Below are 18,458 nucleotides of genomic sequence, written 5' to 3'. Positions count from 1 at the left end.
TGCTGCTGCTTCGGCTGCCATTGAAACGGGGAGGGGGGCATGGTATTTGTGAGGGGAATACTAATTGTGCTGGAGGAAGATTCTGGAGTTTCTGCTGCCTGTGTTACTGCGCATGCGGAGGAGGTTTCCCGCCAAGGCCAACGGCACCATCATTCCATCTGGGTGATACCTTTCGAAGTTATCTCACACCTGACACTTGGGAGAATTATGATTGGACTGTAACTGGGATGCCAAGGAAGGGGGATGGGTTATTCTATATATCATTTGCTTTCACGTCTAAATAATCAGTCTTCGCTTTGCTACGCTTCTAATCATTTATAATTAGTAAAAGTACACTTGATTTCTAACAATGGAGTCTCGTGGTTTTCTTTCCTAATTATTCAATGGAGGAGTGCTGACAGTAAGCGAAAGACTCACTCACACCCCATCAGGAGTTTTCAACCTACCGTGGGGGGTGTACTCACAAGAAGGACGGAGAAAATGTCATTGCAAGCGAGCGATGATGATGAGATTGAAAGAGAAACTGTAGAACCAACTTTACCTGAAAGGCTAGCTGGCCTAAGGATAGAGAAGCCTGCGGTTCGGCCCCGATGGACTTTGGGAGTGGAAGGCAGATTGGTTGCAATTGTTTTTTCTGCAGTTCCAATTTGAAGTCTATATTTGTCTTGCTTGGTTTTGGTTGCAGAGCCAAGCTAGACAGTTATGGAGGTGCAGATGACAGACTCAATAATTCCTCTCTAGAACTGAATCAGCGGCTCTTTGGGCAGTTTGAGCTTCCTGAGTTGGCTCAGAAAGAACATTCTTCGTTGTGCTTTTTTGATGACATTTTTGATGTTAGTTGTCCATTTTAAGTCTTGAGATGATAGAATTTGGAAACTTGAAGGTCTCTACTGTTGATGTTGTGTTGTCTAATATTGTAAGAGGTGGTAGTATAGGAGGTTTTCTTCTAAAATCCACCACCATTTCTACGGTTTTGAGTGATTTTAGTTCAATATTGTTCTTGCTGCACCACAAGGCTAGTTGTTCAACCTACCATCTGTATGCAGATTCATCTTCTTGAATGAGACCAATCACTGTTGTATCATCTGCAAACTTCAGTATTTTAACAGAGGGATCATTTGAGATGCAGTCATTGGTGTATAGAGAGAAGTGGAGAGAGCATACAGCTCTGTGGTGCTCCTGTGCTAATTGTACAGGAATCTGATGTGATTTTGCCTAGCTTCACCTGCTGCTTCCTGTATATTAGGAAGCTTATGATCCATTTACAAGTGTGGTCAGGTACAGCTAGATGATTTAATTTAGTTAGAAGAATTTCAGGAATGATGGTATTGAATGCTGAGCTGAAGTCTACAAAGAGGACCCTTGCATAGGTCCTGGGAGATTCAAGATGTTGTAGGATGTATTGCAGAGTCATATTAACAGCATCATCTGTCAATCTATTTGCTCACTAGGCAAATTGCAGGGGGTCTGTGGTGGTTCTCAGGTGGCCGAGCACTAGTCTTTCAAAATCTTGTCTAAATAAATGATGAAGATGAACAGACCTTGCAAATCCTCTGTTCTTTTTTCCATGTTCAGAAATGTCTTGTGTCCTTCGAGGAGGTGGGTGTGTATTTCTCTGAGGAGGAATGGTCTCAGCTGGATCCTGACCAGAAAGCGCTGCATTCGGAAGTCATGCTTGAAAACCATAGGAATGTAATCTTTCTGGGTAAGTGTTTTCTAGTCCCCAATCAGAGAGTTCAAGGCGACAGATTATAGTTAGTTTTTTTTTAAATTAAAAAACCACTAATCAAATATCATCTCCTGGGAGGGAGAAGGAAAATCTATGGGGGCTGAAAAGAATGAGGTGTGTCCTCTGGAGGTCATTTGAGAGGAGTGTGTTGTCATTTGTCCTCTGAAACATCCAAAACTGTGTGAGAACAGAACTTTCACACTGAGGCCATGGAAGAACATTCTTCCAATCCAATTCAAGAACAAAGGCCCCCGTGCAGTGTGACTCAGAGCATCCTAGGGTACAGGTAATCCCCGAGTTACGACAGTAACTGTTTCAAGCTATGACCAGCCCTCCCTCAAGTACTTGAGACCCAATCCCGATATTATGAGTGTTGCAGCACCATGGTCGTCGTTCACGCTTATGAATGACAGCAGAAGCGCTGCAATGTTCGCCCTACCTAGTACACCACCCCGCTGTGACTTATCATATTTTTTAGACTATAAGACGCTGTCTCCCCCCCCCCAAAAAAAAAGTGGGTGGAAATGTCTGTGCATCTTATAGTGTGAATAAGGGCCTGTTTTGGCCTCCTAAACCTTATGTGTGTGCCATATATTCATAATTCACGAATATAGAAACCATCATGTCTATATCATACCACTGTAGGCATGCAAAGATTGAACATAATGGAATTTTGGAAAACTTCAGAAGGAAATTCACAACTTTCTATAGGGTGATCTTTTCCTCTAATCTTGTTATCATTTTCATTTCCCTTTTGCTTTGAAGGTAATAATGGGCAGGAGAATCAAGATTCCTGTGAACTGTTCCAAGTGATCAGTGCTAAAGATGGAACGGAGACATTTGGAATTCAAATGGAATTCGAAAGCCATGAAAGAAACCAGTCAAAGATTTGGAATCAGGAAAGTTCATCTTCCACTGATGCTCCAATGCAAGACTTTCTTGCCCAAGAAAAGAAAATAAGGGAAACATATACTGGGAAAAGTGTGAAGCTAATCAAAACTGAATTACATGTGAATGAACACTATTTAACACAAAACAAAGAAGATGCTATAAAAAAAGACAACGGAGTAAATTCCAACGGCACATTCATTCTTTCTCTTGGTAATAACTTCCTTACATCTCAAAAAGTGATTGATACAAATGAGAAGCCTTATAAATGTTTGGAATGTGGAGCATGTTTTAGAACAAGAAGGCAACTTACTTCCCATGAAAGGATTCACACTGGGAAGACACTCTACATATGCAATGAGTGTGGAAAGACCTTTGCTAATAACAATATACTTACTATCCATAAAAGGATCCACACAGGGGAGAAACCATATAAATGCATGGAGTGTGGAATGACTTTTGCTCATAGCAGTAATCTGATTTCCCATAAAAGGATCCACTCAGGAGAGAAGACATATAAATGCATGGAATGTGGAAAGACTTTTGCTCATAGCAGTACACTTACTTCCCATAAGATGATCCACACAGGGGAGAAGCCATATAAATGCATGGAGTGTGGAAAGACGTTTACTCAGAGCAGTGGACTTAGAAGACACAAAAAGCTCCACACAGGAGAGAAACCATTTAAATGCATGGACTGTGGAAAGACATTTGCTGAAAAACGTAATCTTATTTCCCATAAAAGGATCCACACAGGGGAGAAGCCATATAAATGCATGGAGTGTGGAAAGACCTTTGCTCAAAGAGGTACTCTTATGTCCCATAAGATGATCCACACAGGGGAGAAACCATATAAATGCATGGAGTGTGGAAAGACCTTTGCTAGTAGCAGTTATCTTATTTCCCATAAGATAATTCACACAGGAGAGAAACCATATAAATGCATGGAGTGTGGAAAGACCTTTGCTCAGAGCAGTGGACTTACTATCCACAAAAGGCTCCACACAGGAGAGAAGCCATTTAAATGCATGGAATGTGAAAAGACCTTTGCTCTAAGAAGTCATCTTATTTTACATAAAATGATCCACACAGGGGAGAAGCCATATGAATGTATGGAGTGTGGAAAGACCTTTGCTCGAAATGCTCATCTTAATTGCCATAAGATGATCCATACAGGAGAGAAGCCATATAAATGCATGGAATGTGGAAAGAGCTTTGCTCAGAATGGTAGTCTTACTTCTCATAAAAGGATCCACGCTCGGGAGAAACTATATAGCAATAGCAATTCTACTTACTTATATACCACTCCAGAATGCTTTACAACACTCTCTGAACAGTTTACAGCATATGGTCCCCAGCAACCTGGATCCTCATTTTACCCACCTGAGAAGGATGAAAATTGAATCAGCCATGAACCTGTCAGAATCAAACTCCTGGCTATGGGCAATTAGCCTGTAGTACTGCATTTTAACCACTGACCTACCAGGTCTCTATAGATTTGTACGTGTATGCATATTGTGCCTTTATGATCCAAATGAGGCAAGGTTGAATCCAACAAAATGAAACTTAATGTGGAAAAAATTAAGATTTTACACCTGAGCAGGAACAAGAGATTACATGAAACCTGGCTCAAAAAAAGTAATTGTGAGAGGCACCTTGGGAGTCCGAAAGGGTGATCACTTAAATATGAGTCACGTTTGTGTGGCAGCAGCCAAAAAAGCTAATATAATCCTTGATTGTATAAAGAGAGGCAGAATCAAAATCACGTGATTAGTACCATTTTATAAAGCCTTAGTAAGGCCACACTTGGAATACTCCATCCAGCTTTGGTCATCACATAACAAAAAAGATGTTTAGACTTTAGAGAAGGTGCAAATGAACAGCTAAGAGATTAAAGGCCTGAAGACTAAAACATATGAAGAATGGTTGCAGGATTTGGGTGTAGCTAGTTTACAGAAAAGAATTAGGAGTGACATGATAGCAGTATTCCAGTTCTTGAGAAGCTGCCACAAAGTGGGGGTGGTCAATTTATTTTCTAGAGCACCAAAGGTTAGGAGAAAAAACAATGCATGTAAAATAATCAAGGAGAAGCAACCTCAAGAGTCTTCCTTACAGTGAAGACAATTGACTAGTGGAACAGCTTTCCTTCAAACATTGCTGTTGCTTCATCACTGGTCATTTTAAGTAGACACTGGATAGTCACTTGTCTGAAAGAGATACTATAGGAATATCAATAGATCCTGAAATGATCTTCTGTTTGAGCTAAAAGTGTGGATATGGGCACTGTTGTGGCCCAGCAGAATCCGGTTGAGCTGCTGATGGACTCGGAGAGTGAGGAACCATATGAGTCTGCCATGGAAGATGTGGAGGATCCTGTGCAGGGTTCAGACTCAGAGCAGGGACCAGAGAGGCTGGTTGGCCACCAGGTGGCGCCTGAAGCATGGAGCAGTGGGGAGGATCAAAGGTAGTTTGTCCCTGATGCTAGATTGAGAAGGGCTGCAACTCTGATTGAGAAGGGTTGCAACTCAGTAGGCAGTCTCATAGAAGATAATTATGCTCAGGTGGTTGTGGATGGGCCCCTCCCAAGTGAGGCGTTGGGTGGGGACATTTGCAGGAAACCACCGTTCAAACTAGTATTGAAGAAATCTGTATTCTAGCCGCATCTTTTGGATTATCTGCATTACTTCATTTGAACTTTTTGGGTTGCTGCCAAGCGATTATCATGAACGTGAGTTGTCTGGGCCCTCAGTGAAAGGATTTGTTATCTCATTAATTAAATAGTGGCAAACAGCCAAGCCTGTGTTCTGGTTTATTCACAGGTTGGGGGGTGGGGGTGTCAGAACAGGACATCAGCTGCCGAGGACTTGTACCGGGCTTAAGACTTCAGGCACCAGGGCTCTGTCAATTCCTAGATGGACAGAAGGAGAAAATTGTGTCTCTGGGGGGAGCCTTAAAAAAATCTTCCAATTCACTAGTGGACCCAGAAATGAATTAAAATCTCTCTCGAGCAACTCGCATCTAGTCAAATTGGAACCCCAAAATGTTATCAGTACAATTAGGTTAATTTTGGGCTGGGCCATAAAAATGATTCATGCCATCTGACTGTATGTTTGTTTACCCACTAAAAGTAATTATACGAGTTTTTTCAATAAAATGCCAAATTGAAACTTTTCAATTTCCACTCATTTAAAAATGCTCCATCCATTTTCTTGCTAAAATATTTTTTTTCTCATCCAGAATTTGCATTTCTTGTTCAAACAAATAGTCACGATTTTCGCTTTGTAAAGCCACTGTCTTTTTTTAGCTATTCAACAAAGATCTTTAATGTTCCAAGATGCAAATAGGCTTATAAAATTAAAAAAAGAAAGAACCCACACCTGAAATGTTGTTCTTTGGGTGGCAACCAGATTGGTCCCTGCTTTAAATTACAAATAACAAATTTAATGTTCTTCAGCATTATAAAATTAATAGTTTGTGGGAGGAAACCCACTACTGGAAGGTGCAACTGAAGAGATTTAATGTGGAGGAATTGCACAGACACTGTCCAAAGGAAGTGAGGGATACTGACAGAAACTTGTAGTTTTATATCAATATAAATGTATTTGACATTCACAGCAGAGAAGACAGGAACATCTTGAGGTAAATCCAAACAGCACACTGAAGAAAAAGAGGGGAAAAGGGAAACACCTTTCCACCCACAGCAACCAATCAGAGTGCAGATCCACCTCAGGCGGAAGCTCGTCCTCACTCAGCCATAACAGGGTGTTTGAAACTATTGTGCGCTTTTGCAGCTATTAAATTGGATATCTTCACATTTAAAGTGTTCAAAAGAAACGGGCCTAAAAAGACTGTTTTTGTTGATTAGATTGAATTGTCAGGCTGGAATGGCTTTTAAAAGAAAAAAAATTTTTTTGCCCTGTGCTAAAAGAAGTGAACTTTTTTTTCCCCCATTGTACCTCAAACTTCCTTTTCTACTTCTCTCATCCGGAGAGGTATACTATTCTGCATTTTTAATATTTCCTAGAATATTTAATTGTTCCAGGAGAAAAGTGGGTGCCGACTTTCTACACCTCTATTTCTCCTTCCTTTAATTTCTTATTTCTATTTTTCTTTCTGTTTTGTATAAGAGGGAGAACGAAGATATGGAGACTCTAGAAAGAGTGCAGTGAAGAGCAACAAAGATGATTAGGGGACTGGAGACTAAACATATGAAGAATGGTTGCAGGAACTGGGTATGTCTAGTTTAATGAAAAGAAGGACTAGGGGAGACATGATAGCAGTCTTCCAATATCTCAGGGGTTGCCCCAAAGAAGATTTCTGTTCTATTCCTATTCTATAAATAAATGAGACCGAATGGAAGAGGTGGAGGTGGAATTGCGCTATACAGAAGAAATAACCAAACCGCTCTAGAAGCGCAACAGAAGAAAGACGAAAACCTCCTTCAATGCATTTGGGTTAATATCAAAGGGCGAAAAGAAGAACAGACATTGAAGCTTTTGATTGACAGGAACCCATAGAGAGGGGGCCTTTTCTCTCCCTACTCCTATGCCCATCATCCCCTGCCCTCTCTCTTTCCCCTCAGAGGCGCTCCTCCTTCCCGCCCTTTCTACGATACTGGCACTCCGCCCCAAATCCTCCAGATGGCGCCCTCTACCAACGGAAGGGAATTCCAGGCGCTTTCCCATTGGCCCACTGGAGGGTGAACGTCACAGCTGGCTTTCCATAGGAGGCGGCGGAGGAAGTGACGTCACAAAAGCTTGCCTGTCCAGGACGCCGCGCTCCCTCTCCTTATCGCTCGAGCTCGGCAGGAGGCGGAGAGGGTAGTCGGAAGGGGGGGGGCGATCCAGACGTGACCCGGGTGAGGGGGGGGCTCTTCCCGGGTCCTATGTTCCCCAGCCACACGCTCCTGCAGGGGGAAGCGGGAATGCCAGGAAGGCGGAGGGGAAGAGCCCGAGTTGTGGGGAAGTGAGGGTGGGCCTTGGGGAGACCCAGCAGGAGAGGAGAAGGCAGGATTCACACCAGGCTCCCCGAGGGCCCGATCCTGACTCCGGGAGAGAAGCTGGGCAGCCTCTCCAGCTGCCTCCTTCCCGGCCCTCCTGGTGGCGGCGGGACCTCGGCACTGCCATGGGATGAGCCGTTTGGGGCTCCAGGCAAGTTGGGTGAAGGTTGTTCAGTGGCTGAATTCTACTTTCTAATTCTTGGCTTTTCTTTTTCTTTCCATCTCAGATACAGAAACTGGAAGCCATTTGTGGTCTTTGCAAGGCAAACTTTTCTGTTAGAAGGGAAAAAAAGGAGCGGAATAACTTGCAGGGATCCATCCTGCGGTCCCATAAATGGTCCTGTGAAGGAAAAGGCATCTGGAGACCCACCAGAGTCCTTGGACCCATCTGGAGTTGCTTTGCAGGACAGAGAAAGGATGGAGGCACAACCTTTTGCCAAGGAGGGAAGCGGAAAAGGCCCTTCAGCTGCTCAGCCTGGGAAGGGGGGAAAGCTCTGGACAAGGACTGGGCAGAAGATCCTGGAGGAGGAAACCATCCTCCCTTCAGAAGTTCAGCCCTGGAACTTCATCCAATACCGGGAGGCTGAAAGTCCCCGAGGTCTTTGCAGCCGACTCTATGACATTTGCAGGCGATGGCTGAGACCAGAAAAACACAGCAAAGCCCAGATGCTGGACCTGGTGGTTCTGGAGCATCTCCTGTTCCTGCTGCCCCCAGAGATGGAGGGTTGGGTGAGGGAGTGTGGAGCACAGAACAGCTCCCAGGCGGTGGCCCTAGCAGAAGGCTTCCTCCTGAGCCAGGCAGAAGAGAAGAAGGTCCAGTTGAAGGTGAGAGACTTTATGGAGCTCAGAAGGGAATAGAGGAAGTGTTTGAATATTTCACCCAACCTTCCCAAACTTCTCTGGCCTTCATCATACGTGGTAATTCACCAATTCTTGTAGGACGTGGTTCCATTGTTTTCTCACTCAATCTCCCAGGTGGATATTGGGGGCTTTGAGGTTGTGTCCCGAATATAAGAATCCCCTTTGTGGCATGTGATGTACATTAATTCTCTTGCTTCTTTCTTCCTTCCTCTCCTATTTGAAGGGCTCCAATGTGGAGATCAGAGTTCCTGAGGGAAAGAAGAACCCATCAAATCCACCTCAAGAGCTATTTTTCAGGAGGATCCCTTGGGAACATCAAAGTCTGGGCACCACAGGAGGTAATGGAAGATCCTCACAATTGCCCATCTGTCTCCTCTTCTATAGAACATCTCCTCTTTTGTTAAATATGCATTTTGAAACTATTTATTCCTTACAGAGAAACGAAAAATGAACTTTTCTGGTTTTTATGACGGAGAACAAACAGCCGTTGAACCTCCAAATCAAGTAAGAAAGGGAACAATTATTAGATTTGTATTCTCCCTTCAGGAAGTGAAGGGGGTGTGCAGAGTGCTCTCTTCCTTCTGTTTTCCTCCCTTGTTTGGCCTTGATTATTTTTGTGTTTTTACACAACGTGGAGAGCAGAATAGCAGGTTCAGGTTGCTGTCAACCAGCATAGCTTCCTCTGGTTATCTCTCTTCTGCTAGGTACTCCACCAACTTACAAGAAACAATTTTTAAAAAGTCCTTGAAGAAATAGGAATAAACATTTCACAGTGGCAGGAACTGCCAAAGACCCGTTTTTTTTTTAGTAATTCTTCGACTGAATTGTGCAGGGCTAATGAAAAATAACTAAATACATTGCACATTACCACTTCTAAAAAGCCTCACGTATTACCTGTAGTTCAAAAATAAGCAAATGTATTTAAAAAATAAAGCAGACTATTAAAATCCAAAGGGAGTGGGCGTGTTTAACATGTAATCAGGTACTTTGGGCTACAAAATTATTTCCAAACCTCAATTAGGAGATCCAACGTTCCTGCTTTGCAAAGGCTGAGAAACGACTTTCCCAAGGAATTTTCTCTTCTTTTTTTTCTTCCTTTCAGCCAATGGCTCAGACTACCAGATCAATCAATGACAGACAGAATAATAATACAATAGCAGAGTTGGAAGGGACCTTGGAGGTCTTCTAGTCCAACCCCCTGCCTTGGCAGGAAACCCTATACCATTTCAGACAAATGGCTATCCAACATCTTCTTAAAGACTTCCAGTGTTGGGGCATTCACAACTTCTGAGGCAACTTCTGTTCCACTGATTAATTGTTCTCACTGTCAGGAAATTTCTCCTTAGTTCTAAGTTGCTTCTCTCCTTGATTAGTTTCCACCCATTGCTTCTTGTCCTGTCCTCAGGTGCTTTGGAGAATAGTTTGACTCCCTCTTCTTTGTGGCAACCCCTGAGATATTGGAGCACTGCTATCATGTCTCCCCTAGTCCTTCTTTTCATTAAACTAGACATGCCCAGTTCCTGCAACCGTTTTTCATCATATGTTTGACTCCATTCCCCTATTGGAGGTCTTCTAGTCCAGCCGCCTACTCAGACAGGAAGTCCTATAACATTTCAGATAAATGGCATTTCTTCTCAAACCCCTCCAGTGTGGAGCATCCACAATTTCTGGAGGCAAGTCATTCCACTGATTAATTATTCTCACTGTCAGGAAATTTATCTTTACTTGTAGGTTGGTTCTGTCCTTGAATAGTTTCCATCCATTTCTTCTTGAAACACTGCTATCATGTCACCCCCTAGTCCTTTTCATGACACTAGACATGAAAATTCCAGCAACCGTTCTTTATATGTTTTAGCCTCCAGTCCACTAATAATTTTGGTTGCTCTTCTCTGCACTCTTTTTAGAGACTCAAGATCTTTTTTACATCTGGCAACCAAAACTGGATGCAATATTCTAAGTGTGGTCTTACCAAGGCATTACAAAGTGGTACTAACAATTCATGTCATCTGGATTCTATCCCTCTCTTAATGCAGCCTATGATTCTGTTGAGGGTTATTTGGCTATTATAGCATAGTGTTGACTCATGTTTAAGTGGTTTTCCAGTAGGACTCCAAGATCCCTGTTGCCCTTACTACTATTAAACCTGGTATCGCCTATTCTATACCTGTCCATGTGGTTTTTCTTTCCTAAATGTAAAGCTTAACATTCCTCACTGTTGATTTCATTTCATTAGATGGGGCCCAATTTGTCGATCCTTCTATATCTGGAACTTATCTTCTGTAGTGTTGTTATTCCTGTCAATTTGGTCTTTTCTTGAATTTTGATGAGTTCTCCTTGTATCATCTTGTCTAAATAAATGATGAAGATGAACAGATCTTGCGAATCCTCCCGTTCTGTTCTTTTTTCCGTGTTCAGGAGAGTCTGGTGTCCTTTGAGGAAGTGGCTGTGTATTTCTCTGAGGAGGAATGGTGTCAGATGGATCCTGACCAAAAAGTGCTGCATTCGGAAGTCATGCTTGAAAACCATAGGAATGTGGTCTCTCTGGGTAAGTGTTTTCTAGTCCCCAATCAGACAGTTCAAGGAGACAGGTTATAGATAGTTTTTTTTAATAAAAAAAAAACACTAATCAGATATCATCTCCTGGGAGGGAGAAGGAAAATCTGTGGGGGCTGAAAAGAACGAGGTGTGTTTTTATGTGTCCTCTGGAGGTCAAGTGAGAGGAGTGTGTTGTCATTTGTCCTCTGAAACCTCCAAAATTGTGTGAGAACAGAACTTCCACACTCAGGCCATGGAAGAGCATTTTCCAAATCCAATTCAAGAACAAAGGTCCCGTGCAGTGTGACTCAGAGCATCCTAGAGTACAGGTAATGCCCAAGTTACGACAGTTAACTTAGCGGCTGTTTCAAGTTATGACCAGCCCTCCTCCAAGTACTTGAGACCCAGTCTCGATATTATGAGTGTAGCAGCACCATGGCTGTCATTCATGCTTATGAATGACAGCAGAAGCGCTGCAACGTTCGCCCTACCTATTATACCACCCCGCCATGACTTACTGTATTTTTCAGACTATAAGACGCTCTTTTTCCCCACAGAAAAAAAAGTGGGTAGAAATGTCTGTGTATCTTAATAGAGTGAATATGGGCCTATTTCTGGTCTCTGGAGCCCTCCATGTGTGCTGTTTTTCCCCTCCCTGGTGTCGAGGCTGAAAACAGGACACGCAGAGGGTTGGGGAGGGGGAAAAAACGGGTCCGTTTTTGGCATGTAGAGTGCTTCTGGACACCAGGGAATGCAAAAATGGCATGCAAAGAAGATTGTGTGTGTGGGGGGGGGGAATTAGCTAGTTTTCGACCTGTAGAGTACTTCTGGATGCCAAGGAGAGCAAAAGCTGAACGCATGGAGACAAAAAAACTATTTTTTCTTGTTTTCCTTCTCTAAACCTACTGTGTTTCTCCGTAAATAAGACCCTGTTTTTATTATTTATTTATCTCCGAAAATAAAACAGGGTCTTATTTTCTTTTGAATCTCAAAATATGGCCTTGGCCTTATTATCCCAAGGGGGGGGGGGTTGTTTTGGTGTTGCCAGGTGGCTGCTCTCTTGTGAGCGGGCTCCCGAAGAGCCTCCCACAGTCTCAGAGGCAAACGGCTGTTTTACGCTGTCGCAGCAGCACAACATAGCAGCCATGAGGTGACCATGCTCATGAGCAGCCACCTGGCAACCCCCCTCTCCAGCCAGTCAAACCTAGCGGTATCCCGAAGACACCAAACCGCGGGAGCTGGGGGAGGAACAGGTGCTCGTGCAGCTTGGTGCCTTCGGCATACTGCTACGTTGGTGAGTGGCACTCTGCCTGCTGTTCCACCCCATACTCGCGCAGCTTCCAGTCTCACCACAATCTGGGCCAGCTCTCCCTGCAGGGCCAGGTCGCTGGTGCCATCCCAACACTGAGAATGGCTTCTGCGGTTTCCAAACTCCAAATGTCTGCTGTTGAGTCTTCCAGCAACTGGGACAGAGAGTCTTTCAGCAGCTGGCCCACAAATATAGAGCACGCTCCCAGTGTGGCCACTGCTGGAAGACTCCCCTGTCTGCCAGAAGATTCGGCAGCAGATCGGGGTTTGGAAGCCGCAGAAGAAGCCATCCTCAGTGTTGGGATGGCGCCGGCGGCCTGGCCCTGCAGGGAGAGCTGGCCCAGATCGTTGTGAGGCTGAAAGGTGCATGAGCGAAGGACAGAACAGGTGCTCACACAACTCCCCTCTCAAGCCCGGCAGACCACCACTCACCGAACTAGCAGTATACCGAAGGTGCTAAGCCGCGCGGGAGCCAGGGTTGGGGGAAAGCACTCGCGTGGCTTGGCACCTTCAGTATACCGCTAGGTCGGTGAGTGGCACTCTGCCTGGCTGTAGGGCAGAGTTGTGCAATGGGCTTATTTTCAGGGGAGGGCTTATATTTTTGCCCACCCAAAAAATCTGGCATGGCCTTATTTTCAGGACGTGTCATATTTTCGGGAAAACATGGTAGGTGCATTTTATGGTCCGAAAAATATGGTACCTTGCGACAATGTGGCAAGCCATTGGTTCCTTTGCCTGCTTTGGTGTTTCAAAATTGTTTCACTTCTTACAGGTCTCTGCTGAAATTAACCCACCCCTATAATTCTTAGGTTTTCTCCTAATTCCTCCTTGGATGTTTCCCTTGATTATTATGAAATTCAGTAGTGAAAAAAGTAAGGTTCTACATTTAGGCAAGAAAAAAAAATGCACAGGTACTGTATATGTGGTACTTGCTCAGTAGTAGTTACTATGAGAGGGATCTGGGAGTCCTCGTGGACAACCATTTAAATATGAGCCAGCAATGTGCAGCAGCTGCCAAAAAAGCCAACACAGTTCTAGGCTGCAGAGGGATAGAATCAAGATCACGTGAAGTGCTAATACCACTTTATAATGCCATGATAAGGCCACACTTGAATACTGCATTCAGTATTTTGGTCTCCACAATGTAAAAAGATGTTGAGACTCTAGAAAGAGTGCAGAGAAGAGCAAGGAAGATGATTAGGGGACTGGAGGAATTGTTGCAGGAACTGGGTATCTAATTTAATGAAGAGAAGGACTAGGGGTGACATTATAGCAGTGTTCCAATATCTCAGGGGCTGCCACAAAAAAGAGGGATTTAAGCTATTCTCCAGAGCACCTGAGGGTAGAACAAGAAGCAATGGGTGGAAACTAATCAAGGAGAGAAGCAACTTAGAACTGAGGAGAAACTTCCTGAGAGTCAGAACAATTAATCAGTGGAACAGAAGTTGCCTCCAGAAGTTGTGAATGCCCCAACATTGGAAGTCTTTAAGAAGATGTTGGATAGCCATTTGTCTGAAACGGTATAGGGTTTCCTGCCTAGGCAGGGGGGTGGACTAGAAGACCTGCAAGGTCCCTTCCAACTCTTACTATTGTATTGTATTACAAGAAGCAATTTTTAAAAAGTCCTCCAAGAAATAGGAATAAACATATTACAGTGGCAGGAACTGCTAAAGACCCATTTTTTTATTAATTCTTTGACTCGGAATTGTGCAAGTTTAATGAAAAATAACTAAATACTCAAATTGCCACATTACCATTTTTAAAAAGCCTCATTCAAAACCTGTAGTTCAAAAATATTTCCTGACAGTTAGAAAAATTTCCTGACAGTTAGAAAAATCAATCAGTGGAACAACTGGCCTCCAGAACTTGTGAATGCTCCAACACTGGAAGATTTTAAGCAGATGTTGGATAACCATTTGTCTGAAATGGTATAGGGTTTCCTGCTTAAGCAAGGGGTTGGACTAGAAGACCTCTAAGGTCCCTTCCAACTCTCCTATTCTATTCCTTAACTCAAAACTGAGTGAGATTTTCATATATAGAGATAATTATAAAGAATGAGATGTTTTCTTGATATTTTCAAAGCTTTCATGACTCATGAATATAGACATCAACATGTCTACATCACTCCCCTGTAAGCATGTACACATACAACCTAAAGGAATTTTAGAGTAATTCAGAAGGAAATTCATTTTCTGCAGTTTGATCTTTTACTCTAACCTTGTTATCATTTTCTTTTCCCTTTTGCTTTGAAGGTAATAATGGGCAGGAGAATCAAGATTCCTGTGAATTGTTCAAAGAGATCAGTGCTAAAGATGGAACGGAGAAGTTTGAAATTCAAATGGAATTTGAAACCCATGAGAGAAACCAGTCAAAGAATTGGAATCAGGAAAGTTCATCTTCCACTGATGCTCCAATGCAAGACGTTCTTGCCCAAGAAGAGAACATAAGGGAAAAATATATTGGAAAAAGCGTGAAGCTAATCAAAGCTGAATTACATGTAAATGAACACTATTTAACCCAAAACAAAGGAGAAGATGCTATAAGAAAAGACATCGGAGAAAATTCTAATGGCGCATTCATTCTTTCTCTTGGTAATAACTTCCTTACATCTCCAAAAGTGTTTGACCCAAATGAGAAGCCTTATAAATGTTTGGAATGTGGAGCATGTTTTAGAACAAGAAGGCAACTTAATTCCCATGAAAGGATTCACATTGGGAAGACGCTCTACATATGCAATGACTGTGGAAAGACCTTTGCTAATAGCAATACACTTACTATCCATAAAAGGATCCACACAGGGGAGAAACCATATAAATGCATGGACTGTGGAAAGACCTTTGCTCATAGCAGTAATCTGATTTCCCATAAAAGGGTCCACTCAGGAGCGAAACCCTATAAATGCATAGAGTGTGGAAACACCTTTGCTCATAGAAGTACACTTACTTCCCATGAAAGGATCCACACAGGGGAGAAACCATATAAATGCACGGAATGTGGAAAGACATTCGCTCAAAGAGCTCATCTTATGTCCCATAAGATGATCCACACAGGGGAGAAGCCGTATCAATGCATGGAGTGTGGAAAGACATTTGCTGAAAAACGTAATCTTCTTTCCCATAAGATCATCCACACAGGGGAGAAGCCATATAAATGCATGGAGTGTGGAAAGACCTTTGCTCAAAGAGGTAATCTTATTTCCCACAAGATGATCCACACAGGGGAGAAGCCATATAAATGCATGGAATGTGGAAAGACCTTTGCTAGTAGCAGTTATCTTATTTCCCATAAGATGATCCACACAGGAGAGAAACCATATAAATGCATGGAGTGTGGAAAGACCTTTGCTCAGAGCAGTGGACTTACTATCCACAAAAGGCTCCACACAGGGGAGAAGCCATTTAAATGCATGGAATGTGAAAAGACCTTTGCTCTAAGAAGTCATCTTATTTTACATAAAATGATCCACACAGGGGAGAAGCCATATGAATGTATGGAGTGTGGAAAGACTTTCGCTCGAAGTGGTCATCTTAATTGCCATAAGTTGATCCATACAGGAGAGAAGCCATATAAATGCATGGAATGTGGAAAGAGCTTTGCTCAGAATGGTAGTCTTACTTCTCATAAAAGGATCCACGCTCGGGAGAAACTATATAGCAACAGCAATTCTACTTACTTATATACCACTCCAGAATGCTTTACAACCCTCTCTGAGCAATTTACAGAGTCAGCATATGATCCCCAGCAACCTGGATCCTCATTTTACCCACTTGAGAAGGATGAAAGCTGAATCAACCATGAGCCTGTCAGAATCACACGCCTGGCTGTGGACAATTAGGCTGTAGTACTGCATTCTAACCACTGACCCATTATGTCTCTATAGATTTATATATGTCTACATAATGTGCCTTCATGATCCAAATGAGATAAGGTTGAATCCAACAAAATAAAACTTAGTGTGGAGAAAAGTAAGATTTTACACCTGGGCAGGAAAAAGAGATTGCATGAAACCTAGCTCAAAAACAATAATTGTGAGAGGGACCTTGGGAGTCTGAATGGATGATCACTTAAACATGAGTCATGCGTGTGTGGCAGCAGCTAGAAAAGCTAATATAATCCTTGAATGTATAAAGAGAGGCATAGAATCAAAATCATGTGAAATATTAGTACCGTTTTGTAAAGTGTTAGTAAGACAACATCTGGAGTACTGCATCCAGTTTTGGTCATGTCAGTGTATAAGAGTTCATGAATTGGAATAGACATGGTAATAGGTCATCCAATGGGTACTGTAGTGACACAGCTAATTGCCTGTGTGGCTTAGCTTGATTTATTTGTATATAACAGTTACTTTGTCCTTATTGACTCTATGATATTGCTTCTGTGATTATGACTTCTGGATTCTGAGTTCTGGTTCTGACTTCGGCTGCAAGGGTTTTATATACATGCATCATACTGTATTTTATTGTATATAAAGAAGTTACTTCTAAAAATGAATCCTGCTGAATTATTTATTTGTGTGCTGGTTGGATTGCTGCAAACTCTAGCACATCACATTACAAAAAAGATGTTTAGACTTTGGAGAAAGTGCAAAGAAGAGCAGCTAAGATGATTAAAGACCTGAAGATTAAAACATGAAGAACGGTTGCAGAGTTTGGGCGTGCCTAGTCTGCAGAAAAGGATTAGGAGTGTCAGCCAGATCTCCAGTATGGGTTTGTCCTTTAATGCTTGCTTGCTATCAGCTGCTATAATAATGGGGAGTGGGGGGCATGGCATTGGGGTTAGGGAAGTGAGCTGGTGTGAAGATGGCCCATGTGAAAAAACAGGGAAGTTTGCTGTCACGAATTATTGAGTTGCTGAGTGGAGTTGTTTACATCCAGTCAAGACTGACCATCCTGGAACTCCAGATGGACGAAAACACCTGAAGATATGCCCCTCATGACACTGTGGGACGGGGATTGGACATTCAGCCTGGGTGCCTGGGGGAAGGGATTTGAAGAAACTTTCAATATGTAACTTTCAAGCCTTTTGGCTCAGATCTTGCTTTTCTTTCGCTGCTATCATTTCAAACTCAGTAAAAGTACCTCTTCTCTACGTCAATGGTGTCAACAGTTTTCTTTCTTGGGTTTGGAATGGAGGCAGGGCTGAAAAGGAGTGGCACGATAGGAGTATTCCAGCACTTGAGAGGCTGCTACTAAGAGGAGGTGGGTCAATTTATTTTCCAAAGCACCAGGGGGCAGAAACAGTGAATGTAAAATAATCAAGAAGAGAAGCAACCTCAAATTAACAAGAAATTTCCTTACAGTGATGACAACCAGTGGAACAGCTATTTTCAGACATCGTGGTTGCTTCATCACTGGCGTTTTTAAGAAGAAACTGTATAGTCACTTGTCTGAAATAAATCTTACATGAATGTCAATAGATCCTGAAATGGTATAGGACTGTGATGGCAAACCTATGGCATATGTGCTACAGGTGGCATGTGGAGCCTCCAAAGGGCGAAAAACCACCCAACACGCAAACCTGGAAGTTCGGGAATGGTGACTTCTGATTTGCCCGTATGGCCATTTTTTCGCCTTCAGGAGCCTTCCCTGAAGGCTCCGGAGGCCAAAAAATGGCCCTATGGACAAACCGGAAGTCCGTTCACAAGCAACTGGTTTGCGAGTTGGGTGGTTTTTCACAGTTGTAAAAAACAGCCAAAAAGGCTCTACGTGCCACCTGATAGTATAGTATAGTCTTTATTGTCATTGTACAAAATAAATACGACTTTTTTATTGTTCCCAGATGCAAATGGGCTTATTATGGGGGGAAAAACACACACCTGAAATGTTCTTCTTTGTCTGGGTGGCAACCAGATTAGATCCCGATTTTAAATTACAAATAACTTGTTGGATGTTCTTAAGCATTATAGAATTTACTGTTAATAAGAAAATCTCTCAACAGGAAAAAAAATGGTTAGCAAAGTACTCTGGCCTGGAATGGATCTATTGTGGACCCTCTTGGGGAAATCATGTAGACTAACTCCCCCCCCCCCAAATTAATCCATCCAAGAGTTGTGCTAGTTGGAGCATTTTTTGAAGGAGAATATCAAGAGAGATCTTCTCTAAGGCCCTACTGAGATCCTGGGACTGGCCTGATCTCCTC

The 18,458-nt window shown here is 42.8% G+C and overlaps 1 protein-coding gene across 1 annotated transcript in view; it reads left to right on the top strand.

Annotated features, from left to right (window-relative positions):
- LOC148047336 (uncharacterized) overlaps positions 1 to 16,807 on the top strand; it is a 36,847-nt gene extending 20,040 nt beyond the window's left edge. Inside the window, 7 exon segments of the mRNA XM_087708044.1 lie at positions 2,878 to 4,018; positions 7,588 to 8,441; positions 8,701 to 8,815; positions 8,914 to 8,981; positions 10,893 to 11,022; positions 14,573 to 15,873; positions 15,875 to 16,807. Coding sequence (XP_087564170.1) covers positions 2,878 to 4,018; positions 7,588 to 8,441; positions 8,701 to 8,815; positions 8,914 to 8,981; positions 10,893 to 11,022; positions 14,573 to 15,873; positions 15,875 to 16,162 — 3,897 coding nt within the window. The 3' untranslated portion in view covers positions 16,163 to 16,807.
- Positions 16,808 to 18,458: the final 1,651 nt, after the last annotated feature.

This window comes from Thamnophis sirtalis, unplaced genomic scaffold, assembly GCF_051295495.1.
Source record: "Thamnophis sirtalis isolate CommonGarterSnake01/CBP01778 unplaced genomic scaffold, rThaSir2_p1.2 scaffold_3, whole genome shotgun sequence".
Classification (NCBI taxonomy): domain Eukaryota; kingdom Metazoa; phylum Chordata; class Lepidosauria; order Squamata; family Natricidae; genus Thamnophis; species Thamnophis sirtalis.
Note: the sequence above shows the minus strand (reverse complement) of the source record. Positions and strands in the feature narration are given on the sequence as shown.